The sequence below is a fragment of the Pinus tabuliformis genome, chromosome 2_2 (assembly GCF_031772625.1).
Source record: "Pinus tabuliformis cultivar Carrire ecotype Pingquan chromosome 2_2, CPIR1, whole genome shotgun sequence".
NCBI lineage: Eukaryota > Viridiplantae > Streptophyta > Pinopsida > Pinales > Pinaceae > Pinus > Pinus tabuliformis.
In genome coordinates, this window is record NC_142300.1 from 75,188,846 (window position 1) to 75,207,615 (window position 18,770).

At 40.7% G+C, this 18,770-nt stretch overlaps 1 protein-coding gene across 2 annotated transcripts in view; it reads left to right on the forward strand.

The window, feature by feature from the left end:
* LOC149191513 (Galactose oxidase/kelch repeat superfamily protein) overlaps positions 1 to 18,770 on the forward strand; it is a 464,035-nt gene that overhangs the window by 294,179 nt on the left and 151,086 nt on the right. For both annotated transcript variants that reach the window (XM_089404308.1, XM_089404307.1), the window contains exon 12: positions 4,063 to 4,215. In XM_089404308.1, coding sequence (XP_089260434.1) covers positions 4,063 to 4,215 — 153 coding nt within the window. The remainder of the gene's footprint in view (positions 1 to 4,062; positions 4,216 to 18,770) is intronic.

Sequence of the window (18,770 nt, forward strand, 5' to 3'; positions counted from 1 at the left end):
CTTCGAAACTTCAACCCTACCTGAATTAGGGTTTTCTCCAACATGGCAACAACTGCACAATAGGTTCTTTTCAACAGATAATCTTCAAAGATACTATAACAATGTCTCCAAAAACTCTTTACAGGTTTAGGTTTAAAAGGTCTTCCAATTATTCACCAAATAATTTGCAATTCATCCAATACAAGTCTGCAACAAATATACAGTTTTCAATTGCGTCACAAGTCCTTGTCTGGTATTCTCCTCAAATCTGAACCTTCAAAATCTTTAAGCCTTAGATCTTTCACAGTTCTAAACCTTCACTGTTTAGGTCCGAGCTTCTTCTTGTCACAGATTCCTTGGACTAAAATCTATTCTGCTCCAAAAATCAAGGTTATTCTTCCACTGGTCCAAAACAAAATGATCACCACAGGTCTCCAATAAGTATAACTACAGGTTTGAGTGATTTCCACAGGTTTACAACTCTAAACTTCTAGGAAGGAATCAACAATAAAAAAGTCTGAACTAATAACAAATGTTCCCCCCAATTCCAATAACACTTCTTCAGCAATAAGTCAGCTCCCTAATCCATATCCTGGGCACAACTCATAGGGATGTATGATGTCAATAGACTCAACCAATAACTGAAATAAACCCTATCTAATACTCCAGTGCAATAAGGCAACTCAGCCCCCAATTTGAGGCTTCAAGAGATATCGTACATATTTGCAATAAAGACTTCAAAAATATTACCCAGGTCTTCAACTCGCAAAGCAATCACCAAAACAAAATTCCAGAGATATGTCACATTCCAGAGTTTCACTAGCTAGTGCATAGGATTGGAGTGTGTCATTGATCCACAAGTTTTTAAAAAAAATATCCTGCCACAAGTCCGCAGGTAGATCCAAATCTTCACAATTCATAGAATATTTATCACTGTTTTGTAACAAATTACCTTCTACAGGTCCGCACAACTATCATCTACAGGTCCACACAGGTATTTTCTGCAGGTCCGCGAGATATAAGATGTCAGCACCAATTTTAGAATTGCTACACGTTAGTACGCCTCAATTCTCTTGACCTCTCTTCTATTGTGCTTCCGTTTCATCAATAAACGGACATCGAATTTTCTTCTACATATGTGAAGGATCTCTTTGTTCCTTAGTTTTGTTTTTGTCTCCGTGCTTTCAAACAAATGTTCTTTAACATGTATTTATATTCATTTTCATGTCACGTATGTGGTGGAGCCGACTAGTCTAGACTCTAGAGTTATAAAAACTTTAATATGTTGTTGAATATGTTCTTGCATATGTTCCTCCTTTTATTAATCATGTATTGATGCATGTCGTGGTTTCATCTATACGCTTTTCAGCATTATGAAAAAACTTTTAATATGTTTCTTTTGTTTTTTTGTTTTGTTTTTTGTATTCATGCATGGTTTCATATATATGCTATTCAACATTATAAAAGCTTTTATTATGTTTTTGTATTCTTACATGGTTTCACATATATATTATACACTAGGTCATTAATTCTCATTTTAGGGATAAAAGTTAGGTTTTAAATTTAGCAATGCATTTAGGACTTGGGGCTTGTTTGAACATATAATTCTAGGGTTTTATTAATGTATTTAGCTTTTTTTTATGTTAGGGCATCATCACGAACAAACATTCCTAGGGTTAGGGTTTCAATAGACTAGGGTTTCATTCGAGGGTTTGCTAGCCAACTTTTATTCATGCAATAACAAGGGTGTCATCTAGATCTAGGGTTTAGGGTTTCATCATGTTGACATCAGTTAGGGTTTTGCCATCTTCATCAATGCTCATATTGACATCAATGACAACTTTGACCAACACATACAACTAAAGATTCCAGAGTAATGACTAATGTGACCTCAAGTCTCTTTCCATCTCCGAAAACTAGGGTTTCATCCTCTCCTCTGATGACTTGTGTGGAGCTGGTGCTCTAGACCACAAGTTGCCCACCAACAATGCAACATACAGATTTGGAGGCCCCAAGATCGGATGCCCTTTGCTCTACACATGCACACACAGCTCTGCCTAAGTAGCCAGGTCCCCATTAAGAGCTTCTTCACTGGGGTCTTGGATGCTAAGAGTGTGAGATTTCCTCATTGCCATTGTTCCTCGAGGTTCATGCTAATACAACATAGCAATACCAATCCCCATCACTCGCTTGTTGTTATCAATTGACAGAACATTAGTCATTTCATAGTGGTTGAGGACATTGAGGTGGAGGCAAGGTTGCACGAAACGGGGAAACGGGTACGAGTTTCCGAAACGGGAAGCGATACGAAACGCGACCTCCCCAAATTTTGGAAACGGGGAAACGCGAATATATATATATATATATATATATATATATATATATATTAGGAATTTACGAAATATGTGCAATCATAAAGCATACATGATACATTCTAATTTATTACATTATGATAAAATTGTCAATTGTCAATGCATAGAATAAGTATCTAAATTTACATCACATTTATTCATGAATAATCACATAATGAAAATAGAAATATCCAAAATCAGCCACGAGAAATTTCTAATTTTTTGTCTCGTGGTTGATTGGGAGTCTCCTCCTACATAGTCGAATGACCTTAGTGCTCTTGATTAAATACAAGTTTCATACCCTAGTACCCTACATTCTCTTGATTATTGGGAGTCTCCCCTGCATAGAGGGCTTTGTTCTCTCGATTAAATACAAGTTCCATACCCTAGTACATGATAAAATCCAATGGAAACATTGAAATCCCCCCAATCCTGAAATCCTGAAAAACAGATAAGTCTGCTGGATTTTGAGTAAGATCTAAAATTCTACTTTCTCCATATGAAATCCAATGACGGCGAAACCACTCTCAAACATCCTGAGTCATTTCATGGTAATGTTAAAAATTTAAGTAAAAGGATGAAAATGAAAAATGAAGGAGAATATCACTTTTACTTTAAGAATTTAACATTACCATGAACTGCATATCAACACTAGGGCAAACAAATGTAAGAGATCTACATTAGAAAAAAAAAAATTAAAAAAAAAATGTTTTTTTGGGGGAAACGTGGCCCGTATGGCCTGGAAACGCGTTTCCGGCCGTACGGCCACGTTTCCATTTCGGGAAACGTGGTCGTACGGCCAGAAACGCGTTTCCAGGCCGTACGGTACGGGGAAACGCGTTTCGTTTCGTTTCCCCTGGCGAAACGCCCCCTAGGGCCACGTTTCCTGCAACTTAGGGTGGAGGATACCCTTCCTCATTGTTCCCCCTTCTCTCTCTTGGCAGCCAGCTTCAGCTAGTTTTGACATCCACCCTTGCCACAACCACATTGCCTTGATCAAGCTTCTATCACTCTACTCTGTACTTTAGCAGGATCTGTTGAACAGTCGTCCATAAATGCTACATGATCTGTGATTGGCTGGCAATAAACACTCAAATAGCACACTCATTCCACAGGTCAGCTTGTTGGTCTCAAAATAGTTTAAAACAATATTGCTTCTAAATTAGTAGCTGGAATTTTTACATTAAATTTTAATATCTTACATGACCTATTCTTTCAGTGAATGTTATGGCATTTGTCCTTCTATTTGTAGTTCTTTAAAATTTTAGCTTGGACAAAGTAGTTTTTTCTAGTTTCTATTCAATGATTCATTATTGCCTAACCATTCTACAGATTTTCAACTTGAAATTTTCATGTTTGTCTTATGCCTGTTCATGGTATGTAAAAGATGTATGTGGGCAGTTTGGGTCTTACTTGTATACAAAATAATGACTTGTTTCAAAAATCAGTGCAAGCTATTAGCCACACTCGAGTGATGTATAATTCTTGATAAAACTTTGCTACTGTATGGGTGAGTTTAAGAGAAACTGTAAATTTCTTCAATGATGTAAGAAACATATCTGAGCCCATACTTTCCTTCATTGTGCTAATAATAGAAACATCATGAATACTTTGATTTTTAAGGCAAAAGTAGTCATTCAAGGTGGCAAGGGCATGTGCCATTTTATTTTGTTTCTTCTGTTTTACATTCAGATTTCTTGTTGCTAATTCATCAGTGCCATGTATGATACAGCATCAGTGCAGTGGAAGCGCCTAGCTGTCAGTAATGAACCTCCACCAGCTCGGGCATATCATTCAATGACACGCATTGCTTCACGCTTTTTGTTGTTTGGGGGTTATGATGGAAAATCCACTTTTGGTGATATTTGGTGGCTCGTACCTGAAGGTTTCTCTCATTTCCTTTTCATACGTTGTGCTTATTTAAGGAGAACAATGGACAATTGAATCAGAGAGCTTCTATGTGTTTACCATTTCCATTTTCTCTGCAAGCTTCTTACACAAGGTGGAGAATTTGTATTCGAACATGTCTCAGATACTTATAAAAGTTGTATTTCTATCATATTATTTAGAAATTCACAGGACGATTATATTAGATAATGAGCTGGTGTGGCCATACTTTATTACTTTCCCCGATGTTATAGTATACACTTATTGCTTATGTTACACTGAGTTTCTTCCATGGATGGGGAGGGGAGGAAGATGGGACGAAGGGCAGCTGTAGGGCACCCTTTCCAATTTCCATGGGATGGGGGGATGAGGCTGCAATATATATATGAAAAATAGCAAGAGATAAAAGAATATTGGGAACTAAATATGTAAATTCCTGAATCAATGAACATGTTAAATAATACATGTTTTAGCAAACTTGTAAAATTATCAGCAGGAATCCTCTGCTGTTCTTATGCATTGCTGATATTTCATGTTATTTGATTGAACTTTTCTAGCAATTCTGAGAGCTTAATTTTTTCCTCTGCTGTTTTTATGCATTGCTGATATTGCACGTCATTCCATTGAACTTTTCTATCAATTCTGAGAGCTTAATTTTTATTGAAATATATCATCCATCCTTAGAGTTTAATTATCCTATTTTTTAGGTGTAGTGAAGAATAGATGCTGTGGGAGTATATTTCCTTTGGATAAGAGTGGATCTGAATACAGTTATAGTAGGGATTGGATATTCTATTTTTGGATCTATTTTATATTACCTATATAGATTTCTTACATCCACGTTAACCATTTAAATGTGCTATCTTGATTTTCTAGGAATTATCTGTACTAATTCTGTTTGAGGTGGCCACATTCATTGTTAAAACTTAATACCTCCAGTTCATTATTATATCAGATTGTAATGTTCCTAATTAGGAAAAACAGTGATAAACAAAGCACTAGCTGACATACATACACAAAATTCAGAAATATAAATAAACACCTATATTATCACCAAAAAGCATCATCCAGCTGAGCCATTTTATTATATTTTTGGAGCAATAGTACAGTGGGTACAGAAGAAGTGTACCTAGGCTTGCCTCAAAGGCAAGCTAGACAAGACTCAGGTTGGAGAATACAACGCCCAAATGATAGAATGAACTGCCCCAAAAATGCCTTGTCCAAGAGGAATTGCAGAGTCTGCTGGGAATGAACTGCTGAAAAACCCATCTCTGGTGCTCAGAAAATTCTGCAAAATTGGCCCCAACCTCGTCTCAATAAACCAACCCAAACCCATAAAAGGTTTGGCCTAGTTCCGACCTCCCAAAATTGACCCCAAATACCACGTCCTCCTCAAACTGGCTAGAAAATACGGTCTGGCTTGAAATTCACTGAAGCAGCTCTCCAAATACTCCAAAAATGCTGAATTATACTCGGATGATTTCATCAAACTCCTGGTACAACCGAGCTCCCAAACTCCTTTTCTCAATCTTCAGCAGAGACAAGCAAAACGACTTTATCAGAGGCAGGTTGGAGACTTGACGTTATAGGATTTGCGTAGAGCAGCGCAGAGGGTCTAGGAGGCCGAGTTTTTTGAAGGAAGTTGTGCCGGGATTGCTTGTGGAAGAAGGGTAATTCCCTTAAAATAATTTTGCCCAAATTTTCTCGCTGTTTCGATTACTAGTTGGGCATTCATAGATTGTATTCAGATTTCAATGCTGCTTAATAATATAAACCCTCAGCTGTTGCACCAGTTTTCCCATATTGGGCTTTTTTGGGGACAGTTGTCCAAAAATAACTGTCATTTTTATTGTGTGCTAGTATTTTCTCAGTTTCCAAGGCTATTATTTCCGCAATATTTTATTTGTGAAGGTTGTAGTGGATTTATTTGATATTTGCCATAGCAGATAAATTGTTAAAATAATTAACAATTGGAAAAATAAATTCCAATTGTGGAATTCTCACATGGTTAACCCCCTTTTTGAGCTTGGAGACACTTGCACTTGCCAAAGCCCACTATGGAAAGGCATGCCACCATGAAGTGTCCCATTGATCACATAACTTGTAAGCATTATTAATTGATTATTCTAATGATTTTTTGTATTGGAAGGCAATGAGACGCATTGAATCTTTTGCATGATTGCAGGCGGGTCTTCATTTAGGGCTTGGTCTCCCTATACGGGGTCCTAGCTCTTCAGAGGGCCACATTCGCACTTATAGAGTGAGCATTGAGAGCCATGGGTCTCCACCATAGCAGATATTACTTCATATCCTCAAAAATGTTCATTGATTGCTCATGTTCCACCTTTTGGATGAGGATGATGCACCTGGTCCACCATGCCCAACTGACTCCACAATTGCACAATACACTTGACAAATGTTCCAGGATGCCTCTCGATGCGAATGGAGGGTTTATGTCATCATTCCAACCCTTAAAAATGGATTACATGCATATTTGATCCATTTGGAGACCCATGAGGTTGTCCTTATGCCCCCACACGCACTTGGGAGCACCATAGGTTCTTGATTGGATAACAAGGGGCCAACCCCTTGTCCACTATGTTTGGAGTCCTTTTCTTCATCATGGCACCCCTTCAACCTCATCAGGCCTCCTCAAAGGCCCAACGACGTCATTTTGTTGATCATTTGACCCTCTTGAGAGGCTTATCTTTACATTATTTAGCTATTTGGTGGGTTTGTCACCAAAATTTTGTTATTATGCACATTATTTTATTTTAGGGGCTAAATTAGGCCTAACTAGCTAAATCAAATTCATTAGGAAGTGTATAAATAGAAGTGTGATGGAATCATTTGATCATCATCACTTGGATTGGATCATTCTCTCTTGTAAGATTTTCGCTATTCTTTTTGAAAGACGAAATTGGATGGATGGATGAATTTTGATGTTTAGATCTCTTCATTTTTTTCATGGAGCTTCTATGTTGGCGTATGATGATGATTGGATATACTTTTTCTCACATGCAAGTGCTCTTTTAATGCTAATTTGTCATTTTTCTTATGTCACATGCATGTTGTTGGGGAATTTCACTATACTAGGCTGAAATTTGTTGCTTTTCTTGTGTAAAATAGTGGAAATTTGTCTTCTTATAGCGTTGGATCATGTCATGGGCCATGTTTGAATAGGTGAATGTTCCTAGAGATATTTTGTTGAAATTTTAACTTGATAAGTCATCACATATTTCATATTGAAGTATAAAGACCTTGAAGCAATTGTCCCATGCCCTAATTCACATGCGAAATTGGTTCTAGAGGCCTCCTTGACCAAGTGAAATCATCCCAAGCATTGGTATTATCTTGACTCCATTTCTCCCAAAGGATTGGACATTGGTGCTCCATAGGTGATCACCAAAAAGCATAATCTTTATCACCTCCCTCTCTTTCTTCTAAGCCTAGCCTCCATAGGGGACCCAGGGCATCACATTTCTCACAAGTTACCCAAAAAAAAAAAATCAATCCCCTAGCCTCTACTGCACTGTTGTGTCTCCTAGGAGCCCTCCAAGTTTGAAGCCATTCTGACGGTGGGATCTCAAGATATTTCAAGCCCTATCTCCAAGATTTTTTCTTGCCCTTTAAGTCCCTTGGCTAGTGACCTCATTGGGATCATTGTATTAAGATTGTTGAAAATTCTTCCTTTGATCCCTTTCTTCCCCTCAATTAGGTCAGACATACCCTTGATTGATCAACTCCACCCCCTTAACCTAATTTTGGGACCTAGGTCCACTTGGTCTCATGTGGTTCCACAACCTTTTGAAGATAATTTCACAAAGACCACTTGGAATCCAAATTTTCACAAGGATCTCTAGGACTAGGTCCCTCGTTTGCAAGTGTTATTTTTAAACCCTAGCCCTTGAAATCCCCTTGGCCCTTCTTAGAGAGCCTTACACCTTGCTTCTCAAGCAAGCAACCCACAAAATTTAGTCTTTCTTTTAAATAGGCCCTTAGGAATCACTCTTTATCCCTTCATTGACTTATTCATCTAGTGATTCTCTTCATACTAGGTCTCCTCCCATCGATGAAAGTCTGTAAAGAGCAAGGAGCTTTATTTGAGGTGATGGTGGGCTATCACTCCATTGTTTCCCTTGACCTAGTAGTTGTCCCTTTAGGATCCCCTCCTAGGACCCTTGCTAGTTTAAGCGGTAACATCTTTGGTGCCATTGTCAGGGAGGAAGCAAGCTTACCTCCCTAGTGGATCATTGAGGAATTGATTCATTGACGACATTTCTAATATACCTCTGGCGACTCCATTCATTGTCCAATCCCCTAGTTTACTTGAAAGTGACAATATTCCTCCTTTAACTAGGGCCGCTGCAAGAAGGGGAGAACAAACTCCATCACCTGATAGAACACCCTTCTCCCTGAATTTGAAAAGATCAGTGGTCCTACCTCAAAGATGGCAACTAATTCCAACGCTGACTCAAAACAAGACCAACCCATAATGACCAAAAGTGAAAGGCGTTTGGTTAGTGTCTTTGCCCCTTTGAAGTTGAGTGATGTCCCCAAGCCATTACCTGGAAAATGCAATAAGTGGTTGCTCAAATTCATTGGCGGTGCTACCATAAGTGTCCATGACATTGTTGAAGAGTTCTATTGGAACATGTCTCCTAGGATGATTTTTGATGAGGATAGGCTTATGATGCTTTTTGCTTTGTCCCTTGAAGGACAAGGAAGAGAATGGTACCTTAGCCTTCCCCCAGCATGCATAGATGACTCTGACCAATTTGAGGACATGTTCATGAAAAGATGGTCATGCAATGCACAAGGAACCTTTAACATTGAAAAGTTTTATCAAATAACTAGGGGAAGGGAAGATATCCTAGAATTCATTCAATAATTTGATAAGGTAGTTAGGGATATCCTCGACCATTTGAAGCCCTCCGATGTTAACATTCGTGACAAACTCATCAAAGCTGTGGGTTGCCACCTGACCTACGCATTAAGGGACAAGAAACCTTCCACATTAACTGAGGCTAAAGACATAACAATGGAAGTTGAAGAAAACTTACGAATCTCTAGAATGGACATTAATGACCACCCTAAGGCCAAAGCTGAGGTCAAAAAGGATAGATCCAAATATCAACATGAAGAAACCCTTCTGGCCATCCTCAAAAAGATGGAAAAGCTTAGCGAAGAAGTGAACTCACGTGACAGACTCTCCATGAACAAAATCACTACCTTGGAAAGGGCCCAAAAATCTTACTACATCCCTAAAGGAAAGCCCTTTCCTAAAAAACAAAATGAAGAAGAGAAGCCAAGCTCATCTCAAGTCCCAAACACTTTGGCTCTGACTAATGCAATTGGGCATGATTCATCTTTTGAGGATGACCAAAGTGAAAAGGGTGAGAGTGATGATGAAGAGGTAGATGAGCAGGCTAAACTTGTAGAATCCGATGTCTTGAACATTTTGTTAGTAGGTTCATACACTCACCCTCCCATTAATGAGGTCACCTTAAAAAAGGAAGAGGAGGAGCCCATTCTTAATGCTATGATAGTGGAAGATTCAAAGGGGTTCAATATTCATGAAAGGACAATAATAAGGACCCTGCAACCTCTAAGGAACCCAACAAAGATGACTAAATTCCCAAGCAAGTCTCTCCTAAGGAACCTCTCTCTAAAGATCCTCACAAAAAGGATCCCCAAACGAAAGCCAATAAAAAAACAAGATCCTCCAAGGAAAGAAAACACCAAGAAGAAGGAAAAGGGCAAAGAGGTTGGACTTAACATTGACATACATATTACTATAGGGAAAATAACATACCTATTCCTTTGAAAGAGATTGCGAAACTTCTAAAGCAACAACAACAAATTAAGAAATCCCTAGGTTTTGAAGAGGAAGAATTACTTGAAGAGTTGCAAAACATTCACCTTCCCGATCTAAACCCTGGATATGAGCCATTCATGCTTACTTTAACCATCAATGACCTCCTATTGCATAATTGTATGTTAGACTTAGGGGCTTGCGCAAACATCATGCCCTTAAAAGTCATGAAGCAATCCGGTCTTAGCATCACTCGGCCATTTAAGAAGTTATGTGGTTTTAACTCCAAGCCTGTGGAGGTGGAAGGTCTCATAAAAGACCTTAAGGTTTCTTTGGCTATGAACCCTGATATATCCTTGCTTATGGATGTTGTGGTCATAGATATCCCTGACATGTGGGGTATGCTCCTATCTAGGAAGTGGGGAGCCACCATTGGAGGTCATCTTCAAATGGACTTGGCATATGCCACTATCTCGTAATTTGATGGTACCCCCTTCTCATGTGGTTAAGCTAGGACCAATCCCATACTATAAGACAAATGAGATCGAGAAGCCTTCTCCCATTCTCCCTTCACAAGAAGTCTGTATTCTCAAACGACTGAATCACAAAGCAAAAAGGTGGAAGCCTAAAAAATAATACAAGGTCAGGGACTTGGTCTTGGTTGATAAAGACCCAATGCCCTGTCAAGATCCACACGAAATTTGGGGAGGACTATTATTACATTGCTAAACTCAACGACGAACTTTGGCCACAGACGATCAAGTTAAGTTGTATCACCTCTTTCCTTGACACTTGACATTGTACCATATGCATGTTAGAGTAGGATGCATTGCATGCTGATTTTCCCATTAGAGTTGACATCATATGATATTTCTCATGGTAGAGTAGTTGCATTTAGATTAAATTCGTATACTATTTATTTTGCTATTGATTTTATGCTCTAATACTAAGCATGGGTGATCACAAGACACCACAACAACATGTTGCCCTGTGTGCTTGGCCTTTGATATGTGCAGGTAGTAGGTCTACGGTAACCAAGAGATTGTTTGTGTTCTCATGACCTCCCATTCGAGTGGCTTTGCGCACTGTTCTGAGAGCTCATGTCCCAGTTGGAGTCAGATGTTACCCACCACTTGTGGGTAGTGTATATGGGATATTTTTTTTCTCCTAGATGGTCCTTAGTCAGCAACCAATAACCCCTTCCAGCCCCCAGATAACTCAATGTGCCATTTTCTTTGCCACCTGAACCAGCCATGTGATCCCTTGCCCATCTGTTATGAATGCATGTTTGAAGGTGGGCCTCCTGACCCCGAAGGTATGACCTTTCATTGGTATAGTTGAGTAATTTTCCTTACTTGTCATGGGCACTTTGGGTTATGAATTAGTGGGGGGATTCAGCGAAAAGAATGGGTTAGGTTTGTATTCTTAGCTCCATTGCCCGATTTTGTGGTTACATTTATATCCTAGTCCCATGGGATCTCCTTTATTGGCCATTAGCTTCAGGGTTGGCACTACATGGGAAATATCGATTTTGGTTGCGTGGTCCTGCTTCTCGACACTACCTACATTACTCCCTTTCCACTCATTTGAGCCCCATTCATCTCTTTTCTCATCCGGGTCCACATGTGTCCACTGGGTCCACATAGGGTTATCCTCCCCGTCCCCTTGTCCACACCTTGGGTTGGGGCTGGAACGATGCCCCTGAGGTTGACGTAGCTAAAAAGAAAAGAAAATGCATAATTTTGCCACTCTCAACAGAAAATGTACCACAAAATGCAAAAGATGGCCAGGACATACAAATTTAGCATGTGGGCAAAAGCTGAACATGAGCTCTACCCTTTATTCATGAACATCTCCCTGGTTCCTATAGGCCCTAGATGAGCACCCTCCATAATAAAGGAATCCATGATTGTCCCAACCCCTGGTGGGTGATGAACTGCCCCACCTAAAAGGGGGTATCCACTGCTACATATTACACATCATGCTCTCCATTCCCTGGAGCCCCAAGTAGTTATGAAGAAAAATCAATCAAAGGAAAATGACATATGAGGAAGGGTGGAAACACAAAGGCCGGGGTAACTTATATACCACGATTTCCTCCCTCCTACACTCATATACATTGGTGTGTATTATAGCTACCCAATGTACCTTGACATGTGGTTTGGATGATTCCCCTTATCCCCACTCCATTCCATCATTATATCATTTTCTACCTACCTCTTAAAGGATGTACTATGGACATGCCACCCCCTTTATAGGTTGAAACCACCTAATAGGGTCCTTGGTTAACCCCCTCTTTGAGCTTGGAGACACTTGTACTCGCCGAAGCCCACTATAGAAGGGCATGCCACCATGAAGTGCCACATTGATCACATAACTTGTAAGCATTATTACTTGATTATTTTAATGATTTGTTGTATTAGAAGGCAAGGGGATGCATGGATCTTATGTAGGATTGCAAGTGGGTCTTCATTTAGTGCTTGGTGTACCTATATGGGGTCCTAACTCTCCAAAGGGCCGCATTCACTCTTGTAGGGTGAACGTTGAGAGTCATGGGTCTCCACCATAGTAGATATTACTTCATGGATCCCCACAATGTTCATTGATTGCTTGTGTTCCACCTTTTGGATGAGGATGATGCACCTGGTCCACTATGCCCAACCGGCTCCATAGTTGCACCATACACTTGGCAGATGTTCCAGGATGCCTCTCGATTCAATTGGAGGGTTTATGTCATCACTCCAGCCCTTACAGATGGTTTACAGGCATATTTGATCCATTTGGAGACCCATGAGGTTGTCCTTGTGCCCCCACACCCACTTGGGAGCACCACAGGTTCTTGATTGGATAATTATTGACCAACCCCTTGTCCACTATGTTTGGAGCCATTTTCTTCACCATGGCCTTGGACGTTATCAGGCCTCCTCAAAGGCCCAACAACATCACTTTGTTGATCATGCCTCAAGAAGGCAGTGAGTCAATAGGTTACTTCTTTAGTTGAGCTACCCCCTTTGGATGAGGAGGGTCAGTTAGTATTGATTCCAGAAGTTATAATGGATGAATGGGAGAGGAGATTGAGGGGCAGGATGTTCTCAGAAAACCTTATTAGGTGGAAGGATTTCCCCGAGGAGGATGCCATGTGGCATGGGGAACAGATTTTGTAGCACCTGAATCTGCAGTTTCTTGAGGACAAGCAATGTTGGGAAGGGGGGACTGTAATGTCCTCTTCGAACTAATTGCCCAAGGAAGAACGTAGTAGCCAATCTAACCCCGTAGGCAATAGTAATTTCAAAAGGGGGAATTATTATTTAATGTTACTTAGGTAACATTAGATAATAAAAATTAAATTGGGGAAAATAGAGGGAAACCTGCAAGTCGCTCAAATTTGAATTTAGAACATAAATGCGCCAAAGAGAAACTATATAAGGAAGGGAGGAGAGTCATTATGACCATTATGGATTGCTTTTCTTGTTGATTTTGAGTTGATTTCTCTTGGAGTGTTCTATGGCCCTTGTCTCTGATTGGTTTTGGTGGTGAAAGATTTCACCCTAGCCAATCTTTCCATCTTCTCTTGCTATAGGTGACTGAATTCTGGCTGGAGTCTATCTTTGTGAGGTAGCAAGAGGATGTGATCTATCTTTCTGAGGAAGCGACTGGCCAAGAAGTTATCTTTGTGAGGCAATGAGTGGTTGGAACCTAGTTTCCTGAGGTAGCGAAGGCTGGTAAAGTGTAGCAGATTAGATTGTCTGAGGAAGTGAAGGGCAACACACTGTTTGAGGCAATAGGGGGGCTAGTTTCTAGGCTCCTGCAACAACAAACTGAGATAAGTTTAAGTTCAAGGTAGCGAGTGGCCTAAGGGGCCATGCTTTGGAGACAGTGAGGATATAAGGGTGAATTCAGGGTGTTGACTGCCTAAGCACTGAGGCAGCAAGGGCTAAATAACGGTGCAGGATAGCAACAACGCTGACTGGTGTGATTTTGTAGCAGCAAGGCCAAGATATGCTGACTGACTGATTGTTATTTACTTGTTTCATTGGCCCAACTTTATATTGATTGCTTGTGGAATCAACTGTTGCTTGAGCCCTTCATTATACTACTTATTTATTCAATAAAAGATTAACACTGTTTTATAGATTAATGAGTGCTGCAAGACTGTTTTGAAATACACCACGACAATTGCTCAGGGTGGGGGCTATCACTCTAATCCCTGCCCACTTCGTTCTAGTTGTCTCCCAACAATAGGCTATGGGGGGTAGTCCCTATGGAATGAGGCGAAGGAAAGCAAGTTGAGAACAAACTTGTTTGGGAAACACAAATGAGTGGCCTAGCTACTCGGTTAAATTTAGCAATATTTATGATTAAATCATATTTTAAATATGAGATTAGTGCCTTATGGGGTCACAATTCTTGCTTAATTGTAAATTAATGCCAAGTAACCGGATGGGCACCCGCTGTTAAATTGGCAACTAGGGCCAAACTCCATGTGGGTCGGCTTATTTGTGGCAGCTAATATTTTTATTGGATCCCTCTCGTCGAGAGGTATAGGATTGATCCAAAGATCATCCGATTCCGATAAGTATTTATGGAGATATGAATTTATTTTGTTTATGTAATTATTATCAAGCCGACCAGCTCTTATGTAGGCTCTAGAAGCCCAACCGACGTGTCTATTCATCATCCTCGTTGTGGTATAAATAGATGAGGATTTGATATCATTTACACACTCACTCTCTCGTGATCTCTCTTCATCCTGTTTTGGGCTTGATGGAGAAGAGATCTAAAAGGAGTGCCCTAATATCTATGCTGCTCTAATGAAGATGAAATGCTGGACATCTAGATGCAAGCCCTATAGATGCAGTCATAGAGGATCCTTATACGTTGAATAAAGATGACCGTAATAAGCTCTAACCGTAGTGATAAAAGGAGGCACAACCGCAGTTGAAATGGAGCCATCCTAACATAGCACTGAGACCTTATACGCTATTCTCTGAACATGGATTACACGCATAACACGATGCCCTAACCTCAGCCGCAGTCAAAGGTGGGAGATGAACCACAGTAAGATGCAACAATACGCAGTCATGGGAAAATGCTCTACACGCAGTTCAACGATGATACGCTGGTCATGGGAAAATACATTAGACGCTGTTCATAAAAGACTATACGTTGATACATTGGAAACCCTCTACACTTCACGCAGTTCATAAAAGATCCTACGTAGCTATCAAGAGCCAAAGTCATATATGGAACGCAGTCTATACACGCACAGCTGGAGCACTCAGCCGCTGTCCACATGGTAGCCGCATTGATATATTGACACGTTGTAACCACAGTCATATATGGAACGCAATACACGCACAGCTGGATCAAGAGCCGTAGTCAAAAGCTACAGGCAGATATAAACGCAGTTCATGTCATGTCTTGACACGCTGTTCAGAAGCTACAGCGAGATATGAGGGTATCTGGAATGAAGTATTAGGTGCAGTCACACTCGGATAACTGAAGCGTATAGGTAATCTCAGCATTGCAGTATTGGGTTAATCTCGCATGAATAAGAGCAGTGTTTCGGATGGAGATAGAACAGTAAGACAATCATGCCACAAAATTGATCTCAGTATTACAAGAAAGAATATTCGGACCTGTTGCTTAATAGTCTTGTGTCTCGATGCTATACACTCAATGGAAGCATAGATATGGTCCTAATCTCATGTTAGATAATCTCATCATAATAAGACTGCATGCTAAATAGATAAGACGACATGAGGATACATGAGAGGAGCATTATAGTCATTGAGGTGCAGATCCATGATGATTGAGAATAGCTCAATAATTTCTGGAAGCAACACTACATAATGAATGTGTAGCATGATAGAATCATGCAATAGCACAACACATGGGCTGCATGATGTATGAAGTCATGGAAAATATGATGTGTGGATAGCACAGTGATCATGAGCAGCATGATGATATAGCATGATGGTGCTACACGGTCAAGTGCAACAAATGGACGAGATGCAGAACGATGATAGGTGAAGGAGTCACCTTGGAGTATCAGTTGAAGCAGAATGTCTTCAACTGATATCATCGTTATAGGAGATGATCTATGCTCAGATCTAGATAAGTCAAAGTGTTGACTTCTGTTGCAAATGTACTATCTCTCTCTCTCTCTCTCTCTCTCTCTCTCTCTCTTTCTCTGCTGAACTCTGAAGATAAAAGAAGATTTGATCATAGGGTTTCCCCACACATTGTGGGGTTTGTCCCTGGCTTGCGCCACATCCTGTGTCCTCTTGTCTTGGCTTGTCTTCTGCGATTTATATTTATGTGCTATCTGCAGTTTACTCTATGCTGATGTGATTGCTAATATGGAAAAGAAATTAATAAATTGCTCTAGCATAGAACATACCTAAAATTAACATGGGATCAGAGCTGAGGTGAAGACAATGTCCAAGCAAGAGTGAAAGAGCAATCACCGAAGACAGTTGGGACAAGACAAAAGGATCAGTGGGTTCCTCATAATTCACCTAGGGTGAAGTCAAAGCAGAGAATGTTATCAGAATGGCGCAGCGGAACATTCTGATGGTCCATCTTAAGATCACTTCATTGGGAAGTTCGGATCTAAGGGTGGAAGGAAAGGCGGATGCCTTGTTGAAATAAGTTTGGCCGTTATGCGAAGGAGTGTCCGAATGGCAAAGACACATCTCTTGATGAAGATAACAATCATTCTTGGGACATCTTCAATGATCAAAAGAATGACTGGTAATGCAGGTCATCAAGGAAATGGTCGACTCTTCCACGAAAGCAAGGAACCCCAAAATCTCTTTTATGTACCTGATCGAACCTGATGTCCATCTCGGAAATGGAAGTCAAAGGTTACAGGGTGGCACTTATCGATGGAAAGGTACGTGTTTGAAAATAGATCTTTTAAAGATGTTTTTGAGTTCAGGGTTGTATCAAGTTGCAGGAAGTCCACTGGGGACCATGTCCATTGACTCAGCACCGGAGGTCTGTGAGTCAGATGGTGACTAGGATGCCTGAATTCAAAAAGAAGCATGAAGGTACATGTCTGAAATGTACCGAAAGAAAAAATTATAAGGGGACTATTCCCCTCATGCAGCAGGTTCACAGGTTTAGAACAACACGAGGAGTTTGAGAATCATGATCAAGGAATCTCATGTATACAGGTGGAAGAAAGCCCTCCATGGCTTGAAGAAAAACACCTCGGGCATAGTATGAGAGGATTGATAGCTGTCTAATGCAGCTGAGATTCACTAGGAGTGAAACTGATCCAAACCATTACTCGAAGGTTGTGGATGATAAACCTCTCGTACCAGCACCTATGTCTGACAGGTGCAGACCCTCTCATTTATCGGAGACAGAGGGAGTTGGATTCTGAATGTGGGAAGATAAGCTGCAAGCTTGTGACTGCCTCGAGGATCTTAACTTTCAGAAGTTATATGGTAATGATGTCGGACCAGATTTGGGAAATGCCTCTGAGTTTCATAAACTCATTTGCGTTGATGTTCTTGGAGAACCTTCGTCCGAACATCTATGTTGCAGTTAGCATGGGGAGCTCATATTTGGTTGAGCCTCACTAGATCGGTGCCAAGAATCTTCTAAGATATCTTCAGGGCATAATCTCTCATGAATTGAGATACACTGCCGGAAATATGAAACCACATGATTATTCGAATGATGAGTGGGCAGGCAGTATGGAGGATCACTAGAGCACTTCTCAGTGCTGTTTCTCTTTGGAATCTACCTCGATATCCTGGATGAGCAGGAAGCAGAAGTCGGTGACTCTGAGCACCACCAAGGCAGAATACATTGCTGATAGTATGGCCTTCTGTGAGGCAGTCTGGTTGCTGAAGCTCTTCAGTGAGATGTTTATACACATGATGAATACCACTGTGATTCTCTGTGACAACCAGAGATGGGATTCGATTATTGAGGAATCCCGTATTTGACAGTTGCTCCAGCAGATAGACTTCAAATACTGCCTTATTTGGGATATGGTAAGTCGATGATTAAGGAGGCTCCATCGCATTGAGATGATGTACATGACAGAGCCCTGAGGAAAGATCAAATTTGTGATTTTCCCGAACGACTTGGAGTCGTCGAGAGACCTTTGTAAAAGGGTCCTGCATGTTGCATACATTGAGCTCTGGGAGCTTTGGGGGGCTTGCAGTTCTATTGGAGCAACATACGACCACAGGGTGACTCACCCTCCCCTGGTGGTGTGCATTGGAACAAGATGATTCGCTCTCTTGTGGGACAAGATGATTCGCTCTCTTGTGTAGCAGGATGATTAGTTCTCCTGTGAGGCCTGGATTGATGTGTTCTCCATGGCGATTGTAGCAGGATTGATGTGTTCTCCTGTGGGGACAGGATTAATTAAGTTCTCCTGTCGAGGCATCCTACCCATGCAGTCTGGGACTCATGGGAAGTACCTCTCATTTGATCAATGAGTAGGGAAATGAAGTTAGGGACCATAGTAGTACCAATGGACGCATCGTTGTATCTACCGTACTCCCTACGCTAGGATGTCCTCCATTGATCTGGGATCAATGATACTGGTCTAGGACCAGTGGTAGGAGTTGTACATACTATGACGTTGACTTCGGGTCGGCTGAGACTAGTCTGGGACCAGTGGTACATACTCCGAGACTGACTTCGTGTCAGTGCAGGACTGGTCTGGGACCAGTGAGAGTCGTACATACTATGACGCTGACTTTGGGTCG